The sequence below is a fragment of the Mus pahari genome, chromosome 1 (assembly GCF_900095145.1).
Source record: "Mus pahari chromosome 1, PAHARI_EIJ_v1.1, whole genome shotgun sequence".
Taxonomy (NCBI): Eukaryota; Metazoa; Chordata; class Mammalia; order Rodentia; family Muridae; genus Mus; species Mus pahari.
The window spans coordinates 1,903,136-1,918,541 of NC_034590.1; the positions used below are offsets into that span (position 1 = coordinate 1,903,136).

At 50.6% G+C, this 15,406-nt stretch overlaps 1 protein-coding gene across 5 annotated transcripts in view; it reads right to left on the reverse strand.

The window, feature by feature from the left end:
- Positions 1–15,406, reverse strand: part of Actn4 (actinin alpha 4) — a 70,756-nt gene that overhangs the window by 11,543 nt on the left and 43,807 nt on the right. For 3 of the 5 annotated variants that reach the window (XM_021222163.2, XM_021222155.2, XM_021222172.1), the window contains exons 2-11: positions 15,284–15,398; positions 15,038–15,157; positions 12,355–12,441; positions 11,552–11,639; positions 9,033–9,111; positions 7,950–8,031; positions 7,175–7,260; positions 2,540–2,632; positions 829–1,059; positions 121–268 (exon numbers count right to left, since the gene is read on the reverse strand). In XM_021222163.2, coding sequence (XP_021077822.1) covers positions 121–268; positions 829–1,059; positions 2,540–2,632; positions 7,175–7,260; positions 7,950–8,031; positions 9,033–9,111; positions 11,552–11,639; positions 12,355–12,441; positions 15,038–15,157; positions 15,284–15,398 — 1,129 coding nt within the window. Of the gene's footprint in view, positions 1–120; positions 269–828; positions 1,060–2,539; positions 2,633–5,679; positions 5,766–7,174; positions 7,261–7,949; positions 8,032–9,032; positions 9,112–11,551; positions 11,640–12,354; positions 12,442–15,037; positions 15,158–15,283; positions 15,399–15,406 lie in introns of all 5 variants that reach the window. The other 2 variants (XM_021222181.2, XM_029545873.1) reach the window with 1 other exon arrangement.

A 15,406-nucleotide genomic window follows, 5' to 3' on the forward strand; every position in this document is an offset into this window, starting at 1 on the left:
CAGGAGGAGCTCACCCGTAAGCCATCTTAGGCCAGAGAGGTGAGAGGGAGACCCATCTCTGCAGCCAGGAGAGGGACCGTGTATGCTGGTACAGAGAGCAAGGCAGCATGGGAAGCATACCATCAGTCCAGGCCTCATGGATGGAAGCCTTCTGCCGGAACTTCTCTGCCAGGTGGTCAAGCCGTTCCAGCCTACGGATTTCATTCAACAGCCATTCTTCATAGCCCTTCTCAGCCTGCTCCAGGTGTTGCCACCCATTGTTGATGTCCTGTGGGGTAGGAGAGAGCAGAAGTCTCACAGGATGCTGGTGGGGAGAGGCCGGCCTGACCCAGCCCTGCAACAGCTGTCTACATGGACCAGCATGGACAGATGCTGTGTGTGTGTGTGCGCGCGCACGGGCGCATGCATGCATGTCGGTATCTACAGGGGCCAAAAAATGGCTCTGAACCCCCCAGGGACAGGAATTACAGGTAGTTGTGAACTGCCCAACATGGATCCTAGGGACTGAACTTGGATCCTTTGCATTGATAGCTTTGGTCTAACTGAATGAATCTCAGTGCGAGTGGGCAGGTGGGCAAATCAATGGATGGACGCTGCTGAGTAGACCTTGAAAGGTGTCTTGCTAGCCTGGAGTCCTATTCAAATGGTCGACACAAACTGTGGTATGGCTGGGGTAGTAGTGCAGAGAATTTTGGGTGTAAAACCTCAGAAGAAATAGTCAGGAATGTGAAGCACACCCATCACCATCCCTGCCCCAAAGGCTGATTTAGAACGATGGCAGCCAAGCTTTATATCCTACTGTGGGGCCCAAGGTGGTGGTGAACTCACGGAGACCATCCTGCCTTCGGAGGGCATGAAGGCAGGCCGGTTGCTGAGCCGCAGCTTGGTCTGCAGCGTGTTGAAGTTGATCTCCAACTGACACTTCTCCTGCACCTTGGGGGGCTTATGCACACGTCTATAGTCTCGGAAGTCCTCCAGCTTCTGCTGCATTTCCTGGATAGTCTTCTGAGGCACACGGTCCTCTAGCCAGGGGATGGTGCGCCGGATCCACTCTAGAAGCTGTGGGCACATAGGAAGCCACGTTAGCTACTGTGGAGGTGCTCAGGGCGCTGCCGGGAAGGCCTGCCTCCCCAGCTCACAGGGAAGCGGGATGTGGAGGTCTATGAACGTGTGTCACGTGGGCCCCAGCAGAGGTCTATGAACGTGTGTCACGCCTGGAAGCACTGTGCCATCCCCTATTTTCTGCTCAGTCTCCCCTGCCCAGACTGAAGAGGGTGGCTTAAGTCCATTGCCCTTCCCAGAAGACCCCCTTCTATACTGTCAGGGGACTGTGACTGCTGAACTCACAGGCCCTGAGACTCTTGCTCAGGCCTTAACGGTACCTGACACAATGGTAAAGGCCTACATATGTTTGCCTCACTTGGATGGCCAGTGCATACAAAAGGCCTGGCACCCCAAAATGGAAAACTGGGAGAAAAAACGACAAGTATTTTCGACAAGTATTTTCTTACAACCTACTCTGATCTTTAACAAGGCAGGGAAGAACACTAACAGGCTAACAGTTTAGGCATTCCAAACAATTCCAGAACAGTAAAGGCACAGAAATGGCTTCTTAACATCAAAGACAAAACCAGCAACAGAAGCACCAGGCTGAGTGTGCATTGTGAATCCCACCTTGTCTTATGGTTGGGAATGGCAGGTACAGCTCACAGTGTCGCCTTTAGTTTTATCAGCCCCACAGAAGCCAGGGCCTTGTGCATGTAAGGCAAAAGCTCCAACAACTAACTACATCTCAGCGCTAGCTCTGCCAGTACACAATCCAAAAAATCCTCAACTGGGCAGAAGTTGCCACTTTGGGTTGGCAGTCAAACATCTCTCAAGTTTCCCCAGTCCACGAAATCATGTGGCTCAGGTGGTGGGGCTGAAGACATGGCTCAGAGGGGAGTGCCTGCCTAACATTCAGGAGGCCCCACGCTTCACATCCACACCTGAATCCAGTAACCTTGAAGTCCTCAGGTCCAGGAGTCATGGTTCTAAGAACATAGGAAGCTGAATCTCAACATCTTGGTATGAACCTAAGCTCTGGACTCAAGAGCTGGCTGGCAAGGTGGTTGCCACGCATTCTGTATATCATATTTTCTAGTATCATCTTACTACTATGCTACATCTACTTCGACAGCAAAATAGTGTTTGCTATTCTAGTACTTGGGAAGGAGTCAGGAGGAGCATAAGTTTAAAGCAAGCCTGGGCTACATGAGATTCCATCTACTCCTGTCTCCTTGTGTATTGCCTCTCTCCCAAAACAAACAAACAAACAAACAAACAGCCCAAAACCCTCTATTTTTTATTTGATGTGTATGGGGTTTTTCCTGCACATATGTCCACGTGCCACTTTATGTGCCTGGTATCCCCAGAAGGGAGGAATCAAACTCAGGTTCCCTGGAAGAGCAACAAGTGCTCTTAGCATCTGAGCCATCATTCAGGCTCTCCCTGCTGAGCACTCTGGTGGGGCATGGAGCACTCTGCAGCACACACTCACATCACTGGCCAGGCGTTCATAATCTTCCATCAGGTGCTCATTTTCCTGGTTCACAGCCAGCACCTTGCAGATCCGGTTGGCGGCAGTCTCAGCCTAGAGTGGAGAAGCACACAGTCAGGGCTGCCAGAGGCTGGGGACCCTCCCTCCTAATAAGCAGGTCCCCCGAAAGCAGGTTGTCCAAGACCCACAGCACTCCCCAAAGAGGGAAAGGAGAGGAAGCGCATCTCCAGTAAAGTAGCCTTGAGCAGCCATGTCTTCAGGGTCTTTGTTGAGAAGGGTGGCAAGACCTGAGCCCCTGCTAAGAACCAGGCCTCTAGTTCCCAGGACTGTATTGGAACGCACTGGAAGGGTGGTGTGGGGATGCCGGTACTGTCCAGTCTCGGAGGTGAGGCTGACTACAGGGGCTCTATGGGTATGAGTCACAATAGGAAGGCAGAAGGGAAGCACAGAAGGAGAGATACATAGAGTTGGCTGCTGTACACTAGGAGCCTGGGTGAGGGGCAAGTGACACACAGGAGAAGGGAGGCAGCTACCTTTCAGGCAGCACAAAAACATAGATCCAAGAAGAGCTGGAACAGCAACAGAACAGGAACAGAAATAGTGAAGAGGGTCTACAGGGTGATGAGGAGGAAAACAGAGGCTCAGGAGTTGGCTGCAGGTCCAGTGTGCTTTCCCATCCATATGTGGCGCAGGACAGAGTAGCCACAGGCAGTGTGCACTTCCAGGACTCGTTCCAGAGGTCTGACCCTGACTGCGCGCGCTCCTGGGACCTCAGCTCTAACCTACTCTTCTGCAGAGGTGCTGGTAGTCAGAGGTGGTGGACTTCACTGCTGGAGCACAGGGCGTTTTAGGGAATTGGTGAATTTAAATGCAGACAAGAAGAATGAATGCTTTGGTGACTAGACACAGGGAAGACAGTATTCTCCTGTGCCAGGCCTGAATTCACCCAGAAAATACTTTGAGGAGACTGAACTGGCCTCTGGGAAATGGCAGTAATTTAAGGCACTGCTGGGTGTCCCAAGGGGCGCATATGAGAAAGTTGAATCTAGCAGAGTCCCCCATTTTCCTCACTACACAGGCCTCTATCTTAGAGGACATGCTGATCACAAGCTTTCTGAGCCCAGATGCCCCATAACTGCAACTGCTCTGTCCTGGACTTTCTTGCTAGTGACTGATCCCTTTACCAGACCTTAGCTCCAGGCACAGGGCATTTCTGGTAGGAAAAAAAAAAAGGAATCATAGCATGAGGCGAGGGAGGGCCACTGTGGGCGTGCCCAATGGTAGTCTTGCTGTTAGCTAGGGCACATCACTACCTATTCCCACTCAGCTTTCATTACCAGCGGGCGTGGGGTGGTTTAATGTCTTCCTTCTCTGTTCCCTCCAGCAAGACACTCCAGATATGAGACCTAACCCATGCTGAGTGGGTAGGAAAGGGGCCTGAAAAGAACTTGGCACCTTTGCTATGCTACAGACTGTTTTCAACTCTGGAGCTCATTACTGCATGCCTGGACCAACCCTGTGAGGAGCAATAGGATTCTCACCTTATAAATGGGGAAACTGAAGTAAAGTAACCTATGCAAGACCATGCTGCCAAGAGGGGGCAAAGCAGGGCCAGGTCAGGCTGCCCATGATGAGGTCCCCACTAGATGTAAGGTTCTAGGAAGGCAGTATACAGAAGACAGCGGGTGTGGTGTCTCTGAGCCTCAGTTTCTTTTTCTTTCAGATGGGTCTAACAGCCTCCTTTTTTTTTTTTTTTAAAGATTTATTTATTGTTATATGTAAGTACACTGTAGCTGTCTTCAGACACATCAGAAGAGGGCATCGGATCTCACTGTGGATGGTTGTGAGCCACCATGTGGTTGCTGGGATTTGAACTCAGGACCTTTGGAAGAGCAGTCAGTGCTCTTACCCTCTGAGCCATCTCACCAGCCCTAACAGCCTCCATTTCCTCCAATGGTGTGCATAGGAGTTCTGTTGGGACCCAGGCAGTTAAAGGCCTTGGAGAGGGCCCAGGGAGGTAAACGTTCCCAAAACAAGTACCATTGCTCCCGCTAACACAATGCTGTTGACCAAGCCACTATACAAGACCAGGAAGGCACAGAAGTGCCAAGATACATAGACACCAGAATAGACATATTTACCTGATCCACCCAGGAGCCTCCTGAGCATCTGGGCAGGAGACAGTTTTCTGAAAGGAGGCTCACAGGTAGGTGGCCCTGGAGTAGAGTCCCTGACAGGTAAGGGGTCATACACCAACTCTATCGTCTACAGTGATCTGGGCTTCTATTTCCCTGTGTCACATCCACCACCGATGGCTATGTAAGTAGGTCTGCGAGGCCGGGCGTGGTGGCACACACCTTTAATCCCAGCACTTGGGAGGCAGAGGCAGGCAGATTTCTGAGTTCGAGGCCAGCCTGGTCTACAAAGTGAGTTCCAGAACAGCCAGGGCTACACAGAGAAACCCTGTCTCGAAAAACCAAAAAAGAAGGTCTGTGAGGCTTTGGGAAACCCTGACCAAACAGGAGGCAATGGGTCCTATGGTCATGATGGCTCTGAGCTGAGCCGGGCCTCCACACCATGCAGTGATAAAGTGTTTTCATTTTAATCAGGTGTGGGATATAGGGCTGCTCAGGACTGTCCTCCGCAGTTGACTTTGATTTGCCTTGTGCTCTAGCAAAGGCATGGATGGCTCTGCCAGCTGTGATTGTGTGAAGTCTGGGATTCTGTAAACTTTTCAGAGGGTATGTAAATGCCTAGGGTCCCTGAGGGTCATGATTGGTCTTGATTTGTTAGTAGTTGTGCTCAAAGAAGAAAAAAAGGAAAGAAATTAGATTCAGGAATTTTTTGTTTTTGTTTTTTCTAGACAGGGTTTCTCTGTGTAGCCCTGACTGTCCTGGAACTCACTTTGTAGACCAGGCTGGCCTTGAACTCAGAAATTCACCTGCCTCTGACTCCTAAGTGCTGGGATTAAAGGCGTGCGCCACCACTGCCTGGCATGATTCAGGAATTTCTTCTCTCTCCCCACTCTATCCTTTCTCTCTTATCTAGTGATAGGGATGAAACTGGGGGTGTAAAGGGTGGGATAAAGAACCCACAAAGCAGCATAAGACTAGCTACAGGGTGCTCCCGCCCTGGCTCACCTTCTGGGCCCCCGAGAAGGCGTGGTAGAAGCAGGACACGTAAGTCATGATGGCCTTCTCGTCTGGCCTCAGAGTGCCTACAATATCTGCGCAGAGAGAGAGAGAAAGAGAGAGACAGGAGAGAGTGAAAGGTGCAGGAGGGAGGTGGCCAGCCAGCCCGAGGCTCATGCGGGAAGAATAGCGCTTGCTCTGGACCGGAAACCAGCAGAACTCAGACCTGGGGGCACGCCCTGCCATGGCACACAGAAAGGCCATTGCGCTCTGAGGGAGGAGCCTCATTTTCAAATAGGCCATTGAAAACTAACTAGACTGTATGAAAGAAGCTGCATTTGGGGCCAAAAAAGTGAAAAGTTAAGCGACTGTTTCTGAAGCCCTAAGCATAATCGTGCCTCCTGACCTACCAGCCATTTGCATAACCCCCTAAAGATGCTGGGCTCTATGGTGCACATCTGCAATCCTGGCACTCAGGAACTGCTACAGAATCAGACTCTGTCTCAGAGTCAAACATTGCCACACACTGGCAATCCCAGCACCCGACAAGCAGAGACAGGAAGATCAAGGCTGGCCTGGTCCATACATACAAAGTTCCAAGATTCCAGGACAGCCAGGACTATATCAAGACACTGCCCCCCCCCCCCAAGTAAAAGCCCCAGGTGGTAGCACATGGAGCATCATGACTTTAGAGCTAGCTGAGCTATATGTACGAGACATTGTCTAAAAAAATGAACAAAAACAAAAACAAAAAAACCCCAAACCAAACCTAACCAAAGAAAACAGCCTGTAACTGGAAAGATGGCTCAGCAGTTAGAAGCGCTGGACTTAGGTTCAACCCAAGCTCCCACATGGTGGCTGACAAATATCTGTAAGTCTAGTTCCAAGGGATCCAACACCTGACCTCCCCAGGTACCAGGTGTACAGACATACATGCAAGGAAAACTCTTACATAAAAGGTTCCCCCAAATAAATGAATGAATGAATAAATAAATGAAAGAAAAAAAAAATCCCTCAGCAGAATGACCTGTGGCAGCTGATGTTTTCAACTTTCCTTGCCCGACTCTCGAGTCATTGCCTCTGCAAGCTGCGCCATCTCACTTGCTGAGGCCTGCCTGTGTAGCCTTCACCTGGCAGCCCCAGTTTCGAGTGAAGCCCCTTTCCAACTGATGGTCCCAGCTCCCAGAGGACCCAGGTGCCTCTACCATACCACCCTGTCCTCGGATCACATGCCCTGTCTGTCTCACCTACTAGGAAATATGCTTTCTTGCAGCAGGAACTTGCCTGTGTTCTCACTGCCTGAACAGAGCCTGATGTACAGCAGGCACTCAATAGACTGAGCAAGGACTAGATAGGCGGCAATGCCCAGGACTGAGGGAGCTGGCTTCCAGTCCAAGAGAGGCCACTGCCGTCTGCAAGAGAAATGAAGTGAGCGTGGGAGGCGAAAGGCAGCGGCGGCATTGGGCAGTGGCGGCAAGGAGGGCTGCCTGGCCCTGCCTGGTACCTTCTGCGCTCCTGAAAAGGCATGGTAGAAGCTGGACACATATGTCATTATGGCCTTCTCGTCGGGCCGGGCTGTGTTCACGATGTCTGTAAGTGAACAACAAGGGTTAAATGGCCCAAGCAGGGGTGAGATCACTTGTTAGGACCCACAGGCTCCCAAAGCCACAACTAAGCCAGGGGAAAGACCCTCTTAGCTGATTCAACAACAGCAGTTGCTCACTTGGATGGGCTCAGTTACATCCTAACCTCCCCCATGGTCTCAGGAAAGGCCTACGCTGCGGGAACTGAGCTGGAGTGAAGCCACTTCCTTTCTCAAATGGAATGGCCTCAAGGGGCTGCAGGACAGCGAACTCCAAAGGCCACCAGAGGCCAGAGACATGGGTCCTGCTGGGGGTGGTGCTGGCTGGGAAATGGAGCAAAGCCGGAAAAGGAAAAAACAACATTCCACTTTGGCAGGCTCCAGACCCCAGGCCTTTGGCTGGTCAGGAGAAAGGCCAGAGTTGTTCACAGGAAGCCAGGAGCTGGCCTCTTCGGCCTCCTTGCCCCTTCTGTGGTACCAGAAAACTGACCCTTGAAGCACTGACCACCCTCCCTTTCCTGCTATTCTGACTGCATCTGGCCACACCAGTTCACCCAGCCTTTCACCCTGGCTCAGCCAGCTAGCTCCCCAAGGTTTTCTTGAGGCTTTGATGAGTTGTGGAACCCAGCGAAAGCTAGGTACAGAGAGATAAGGCCCAAGGAAACATGGTGTTGAGTGAACACAGGGAGGTACTCACCCTCAGCATCCAACATCTTGGGGATATCAAGGTACTTCTCAGCCACTTCAAATGCATTGTTTAGGTTGGTGACTGGATCATCCTGGGGAGGCATTAGAATAAGCACAGAATCCACCCATCAGGACAGGACCCAGGCAACGGTAAAAGGCGAAGGGCTGGCCTGGGGGAGCCTGGAGGGACGGGGCTGGAGAGTCTCAGGGATTCTCATCCTGGTGTGCTGCTGCTATACAGGGAAGGCCGGCTGCATAAAACAAGTCCTGTCCAAAGCTGGACTACAACCTTTTCTCTAGAGAACTGCCAGCCAGCCACAGGCCTCAGCTAAACCCTGTGCTCTGAACCTTGGAGGGTGTGGTTCAGACTTGAGAAACCATAAGGCTCGTGTGTGTGTGTGTGCGTGTGTGGTGAAGAACATCCATGTGTGTGTGTGTGCGTGTGTGTCCCTACCTAGAACACCTGATCCTACTGCTGCAACATCAGCCACAGCTTGCTTAACAGGCCTGATCTACCTCACTGCCCTCACTAGTTTTCCGATACAACAGAATCCTCCTTCCTACCACACCCAAGCAGGCTGGATGCAGGTGTTCCCCTGACACCCCCGACTCGAGTTCTCTCCATCTCCAGGGGCCCTTCCCACACCAGAGCAGCTTAGGGTACCATCATTCTCCAGATGTCTGGCCCTTAACTCAGCCTCGTATGGCACAGATGGCTGGGTGCTTTGGACATAGTTCCCTGCCTTTCCCAAGAGGCCAGAACTTCAGCTTTGTGTAAGCAAATAAAGAGCAAAACTCTGCACAGGAAATGGTGGCCAATGGGAAGGTTCAAAATTCCCTCTTTCCTCCGCTGGACAGAAGAATGCTTCTAGAATCCAGAAGGTCAAGAAAGGGAAGGGATCAATGGTCAAGTAAGACAGACCCGAAAACAACCCAGCCAGTTGCAATGCCCACAGAGGACTTGACAGTGCCCGAGCGTGCCCAGGAGGTGAGCAGATGAAAGCTAAATCAAACGGCTCCCCGTGCTAGTCAGGAGCTCAGCTGTGAAGGTCAGCGATGGGCGGCTTTGGGGGTGGAGACCAGAGATACCCACCTTCCTCAGCCTGTCATACTCAATCAGCTCAGGTCTGTGTCGGTGGATGAGTGCATTGAAGGCCAGACCATCCTTCCAGCTGTAAGAGAATGCAAAGGTTAAGAAGCGGTCCCTGGGGGGCTGGTGAGATGGCTCAGCGGGTAAGAGCACCCGACTGCTCTTCCGAAGGTCCAGAGTTCAAATCCCAGCAACCACATGGTGGCTCACAACCATCCGTAACAAGATCTGACTCCCTCTTCTAGTGTGTCTGATGACAGCTACGGTGTACTTACATATAATAAATAAATAAATCTTAAAAAAAAAAAAAAAAGCGGTCCCTGCAGTGACATTTTTTTTTTTGAGAATTCTAGAATTTTGTTTAGAAAAAAAAACAGAAATATTTTAAGAATGTGCTTTTGTTTTAATCCCAAGTGTGGGGAGAATGGGGCTGCTTTAGACTGTACGCAGCAGCTGACTGTGATTTGCCTCTTGCTCTAGCAGAAGCATTTTTTAGTTGCAGATAATTTCTGTGATTGCATGATGCTTGGAATTTGGGTAAGTTTTCAGAGGGTATGCAAATGCTGGAGCCCCAAGAAGCGAGGTGGGTGTTTTCGGTGGTCTTTTAGGTGGTTGGTTGTAGTTTTTCAGCAGCCATGGTCAAAGAAGAAACAAAAAAAAGAAATTAGGCTCAGGGATTGATCTCCCTCACTCCGTTTCTCTCCTATCTAGTATTAGGGAAAAGAAATTGGGGGATAAAGGGTAAGGAAAAAGAAGAACCCATAAAGAAGTAGAGAGCAGCTACAGATCCTTGCTGTTCTGGGAGGGCCCGCAGCAATGCTTAACTCCCATATACAGCAGGCTCAGTGTGTGGTAAGCACTGCAGGGACATGATACTGTAGTAGATTTAAACACAACTCTGAACCAGACACTTTGGAATAAAGTATTGATTGATTTGGGGGCTGGAGAGTTAGCTCAGCGATTAAGAGCGCTGCTCTTCCAAAGGTCCTGAGCTTAATTCCCAGGAACCGCATGGTGGCTCACAACCATCTGTAATGATCTGATGCCCTCTTCTGGTGTGTCTGAAGACAGCTATGGTGTACTCACATACATAAAATAAGTAAATCTTTAAACAAACAAACAAACAAAAATATGACCAGGCGTGGTGGCGCACGCCTTTAGCCCCAGCACCTGGGAGGTAGAAGCAGGCGGATTTCTGAGTTCAAGGCCAGCCTAGTCTACAAAGTGAGTTCCAGGACAGCCAGGGCTACACAGAGAAACCCTGTCTTGGAAAAACAAACAAACAAACAAACAAACAAACACAACAAAAGGTTAGGCTGCACCAAGAGACAGCCCCCTAGAGGAGGTGGGTGGGATTTTGAATCCTTGCTGACCCAGTCATGGTGGTACAGGTCAAGGGCTAAGTGCCTGGATATTGGGTAGCTAGAAGGTCCCTAGAACAAAATGATCTCTACAAAGCCAGTCTATTTCCTGAGTTGCTGCAAGGATTGGTTCCTTCTAGGGTGGAGTTCTGTTATCACCTGCTTAGAACAGTCACTCATTTCCCACCACCTCACTATTTGGAATCAACAGTCCAACTAGTGTTTAGACTTAGACAGAGCCTCTCCCTTGCCCTGTGTGTAGAAGCAGCAAAAGATATACTCTGAAAAGAGCCACCAAGGGGGACCTGTGCTGTTAAGGACAGAACAGAATCAGCATGTAGTGACACAGCAGGGCCCTGTGGATCCTGTTCCAGACAACAGTAAAGTCATGTGTTGAATGAATCTAAGTTCAGGGGGTATCCCCCCAGGCAGACAGTAGCCTCCTGTTGCCCTGGCCTCACACGGCACAGACCCTGTTCTCTCTCATCTATCCTTTGCCTCCCTCACCCAGGGTCAGTAGACGTGTGGCTGGACTGAGTTTTGCTCATCTTAGCAGTTGGAAAGCACATTCTTCTAAGTTAAAACAACAGCAATTTATGCGCTGGCTTCTCTTGAAATGTAAAAATGAAGAGGAAGCCTGACTATGGTTTGAGACGTGCTAGAATGCCAGTAGCTGTTTTAAGCAACTTCAGTCTCCTCTAGGACCAGACAGGGGACTTTCATTTTTGACCGTGGCTGCTGAAAAACTACAACCAACCACCTAAAAGACCACCGAAAACACCCACCTCACCTCTTGGGGCTCCAGCATTTACATATCCTCTGAAAACTTACCAAAATTCCCAGCCATTCCTCCGTCTGTTTCCCAACCGTGTGCTTCAACAGTCTCTTCTCCCCGTTTTCCCAATACTAGCAGCTCCAAACTACAACTGTCCTAGCCTATCTGCTCAGCTCAGTCTCCTTACATCTTCTCCACCAACTGTCCTCTCACTCTGCTAGCCCCATTCCTTTTTCCTCTGCCTCAGCTGGCACACGGTCACCAACAGGAGGTCAAGGACTTACTGAGGTTTGCTATCCTAGATCAGGATGAAAACATGGCAAGGGAAGCCGGGTATGAGGAAGCACCTGGATCCCAGAATCAGCAAGGTGCTACTGAGTGCCTACCTGATATGGAAGTTCTGGACGTTGACATTTTTGTATGGGGCTGTCTTTCTCTGGCACCAGAGGAGGAGTCCTTCCTTAGCAGAGGTCTCTGCAAAGCATACAGCAGGTGAGCTCAAAATTAAACCTCAGAACATGGCCCAAGCTAACAGGACTTTCAGTCTCAGGCCTGGGGACAAACAAACCCCAGGGAAAGGACCGACATCCTAACAACAGCAGCACTGGTAGCCGATCACATTCTGGATGTGGGTGATCTTTGCCCATCAACCCACCATCACCCGGAGCCCAACCCCAAGAAGCCTTGTCATTGGGACCACTCTAGAAAATGGTAAGGGCAGAATCTGAACCTAGTCCCCATCCCTGTCTAGCTGTCATTAGCCTCTAGGCCACATGGTGAGTAGCCCTGGAGACTAGCCTCAGGCTGTTTCCAACAAGTACCATCTTCTCCTCTGGGTAACTTGGCTGTCTTCACATTGGAAGACCTATGGAGACATGAATATATCTATCTTGGTCACCATGGTGATCCAACACCCAGGAGCCCCTCCAGATATTGGCCTCATGGCTTTTCTCATTTTGTGGTGCATACACACAGTGGCTAAGTAGAAAGGGCAACTTTTTTGGGTGGCCTATGCAGGCCAGAATGCACACCCCCAACAGGTGTGTGGAGCTGAAAAAGATAAAACCAGGCCCAACTCCATCCTGAGTTTGCTCTGCAGCTCTGGTCACCCGGATGTACAATGGTGCCATCTCGTTCTTAATTCATCCCATCTGCGGAGAGTGAAGAAGTACTCTCTGCCACGTCTTACCTTCCACAGAGATGTCTTGGATGGCAAATCTGAGGATGATGGTCCATATCATTCCCAGGGTCATCTTTGCATTGCCATCCACAATCTCTGCACACAGAACAAAGGGAAGGAGAAAGAAGGCTGTTGGTGAGAGCCAAACTCTTTGCCTCACCCCAAGGCACAGCCTACCTTACTAGGAGCATGCTCTAGTCTAGACAGTACTATTCTAGAAGCCTGCTGGCACCGTCCCTGAGCCTCTGAACAGAGCTTCCTAGCCACAAAGGCCTTTTCTCCACTGGCCGGCTCACTAATGATCCAGCTCACAGAACCACTCCTCCAAAGACTGTCCTCGCCTCAAACTTGTCATCCACTACTACTGTGGTCAAATTCCATCTTTATGCAAGCAGCCTGCACTCAGGGTTAAGGGGGTCTTTTGTCAGTCCACTGGTATACTATCACCTACTAAGGACTAGTCACTTCCTTACCAATCATCTTGCGACTACCCATACAATCTTCTGCACAACTCGACAGTGCTGCCTCCTAGTGACCCTGCCGGGTAGTGTGATTTATCTTGTGCACCTGGCTCTTTAAAGGAGCCCCAGTTTCTAACTTAGCTGGGCTGGGCCTGGTGGCCCACACCTTTAACACCATCACTGGGGAGGCAGAGGCAGGTGGATCTCTATGAGTTTGAGGCCAGCCTCAAAGCGAGTCTAGGACAGCCAGGGCTCTGTTACACAGAGAAACCCTGTCTCAAAAAAAACAAAATAAGCTTAGCTATTAGAACTGCTTAAGACTATAACCTTCAATGGTGATTGTCTCTTGGACAGGATAGGTTATAAAAGAGCCAGCTGAGGCAGAGGAAAAAGGAATGGGGCTAGCAGAGTGAGAGGACAGTTGGTGGAGAAGATGTAAGGAGACTGAGCTGAGCAGATAGGCTAGGACAGTTGTAGTTTGGAGCTGCTAGTATTGGGAAAACGGGGAGAAGAGACTGTTGAAGCACACGGTTGGGAAACAGACGGAGGAATGGCTGGGAGAAACATCTGAAGAGGCTGAGCTGGAAATTGGGAAGAGGACTAGCAGGGAGTTACTGTTGCAAAACACCTAGCCATTTTACACTGCAGCCTGCCTCTGAACACAGAAGATGTCCCTGCTTAAAGCTCCTTTCCAGTACAGTATTAAGCAAACACTCTACCACTTGAGCTCTAGGGGAGGCAGAGGAATGGAATGTCTGCTCTGTCTTTCTCAGGATTCATTACCAGCCTGCTACAGCATGGAGCCAAACTAGCTCTCCCACCAAAAAACCTAAGCTTCAAGAAGGCTAGGCTTCAGGACCGGGCATGGTGTCACACGCCTTTAATCCCAGCACTTGGGAGGCAGAGGCAGGTGAATTTCTGAGTTTGAGGCCAGCCAGGGCTACAGAGTGAGTTCCAGGACAGCCAGGGCTACACAGAGAAACCCTGTCTCGAAAAACCAAAAAAAAAAAAAAAAAAAAAAAAAAAAAAAAAGGCTAGGCTTCCTCAGTCAGGGACATGACCAATCTCACAGCTGCCACAGGTATAGGCTGGCCAAAGTTCCAGGAGGAAGAGGACTCTCATCACACACTCACCAGCTGCCTCTGTGACCTGCAGCTATGCTTCAAACTGCCACCCCTCTCACAACCCTAGGGAAGAAGCAGCCATGCTCCTCAATTGCCAGACCATGAGGGGCCAGGCAAGGCCAGCCAACATTTTTCTAGAAGCTGCCCTTTACCCTTGTCTAGACATGTGACAGTCATAGATTGGGACAGGATCACTTAGAGCACGCACAGAGGAAACATTTGCAGACCAAGCTGTCCTCCAAATGAAGTGGAGACTGGAGCATAAGCCGGGCCCCCCCCCCTTACCCTCTGTATTCACAGATGAGCCTCTGAGCAAAGCAAACGCAGCTGTGAGAGCCCAGGGCTGGCTCGGAGCCCGGAGGAAAGATCCATGCAAGGACATAAAATCTCTGGGTCTGACTGAATTTTGGGTTTTGATTTTTAAACAAACACCAGCTACCTCTACTGTGGCATGCAAGGCTTGGCACCCCTCCACAGAGGTCCCAGGCTGGGGCAAGGCCTTGGAACCCAGAGGCACACATTCTGGCCTATCGTCCTGCCAAATTCTCAGTCCTGTCATTAACACAAATTAGTTTTCTTTGTTTTTCTAAAAGCTGGGACAACATGGATGTCAGGGCAAGAAACTCTGCTTTGACTAATGAGCAGAGAAGCTGCTGGCAGCCTCGCCTGGGAACTCAACCCCAGGGCCCCAGGAGCCGCTGCTCCAGGAGGGGTTGGCTGAGACAGTGGGTTCCTGGGTGTCCAAAGCCGTGCATTCAGCCTGCGCAGCTGGAGCCAAGCCTAAGGCTGACCTTTGACCTTGTGCTTCCTCCTCCAATGTCCTGCTCAGGCTACTAACTCCCCTTTCCTGCTTGTATTTCCTTCTACCCATATGGACCAGGAAGAGGTGCTCTTGACAGACATAAACAAAGTCATGTGTTCAGGGGCCAATTCAGAGTTCCTCCTCACTCCCGGTACACACTAGCTTCGCTTAAGGGTGTAGAGGTCATGGAGCCTCCACGCTATCAAGTGTAGGTGCCATTGTTACTCACTACCAGCAAGGCTTCCTGTATTCATTCAGCACGCAGAAGTCCTATCTAGGAGCCTAGCAAACCCCCCCCCGCTTACCTTCTGCCCCGATGGATACCAGCTTGACTCCCTTGCTGGCGATGAAGTCCAGGGCTTTGTTTACATTGTTGATCTTGTGCACTCGCATCTTCCCCCGCTCTGGCTTAGGCAACCGCTCCCCTGAAAAGACAGGTGGTGAGGGGGATCTTCACAGCCACTTAAGCCACTCCCAGCCCTACACACAGGCTGAAACTGCCTGCTAGGGTAGCGTACAGGATGGGCTGCACAGTACTACCTGAGCCTTACCTGAAATGACCTCCAGCAGAAGCATAAGTTTGAGCCCATCCCTGAAGTCCTCATCGATGTTCTCGATCTGAGTGCCGGCCTTCCGGAGATGGGAGTTGCACCAGGCTGTGAAGGTCTAGGGAA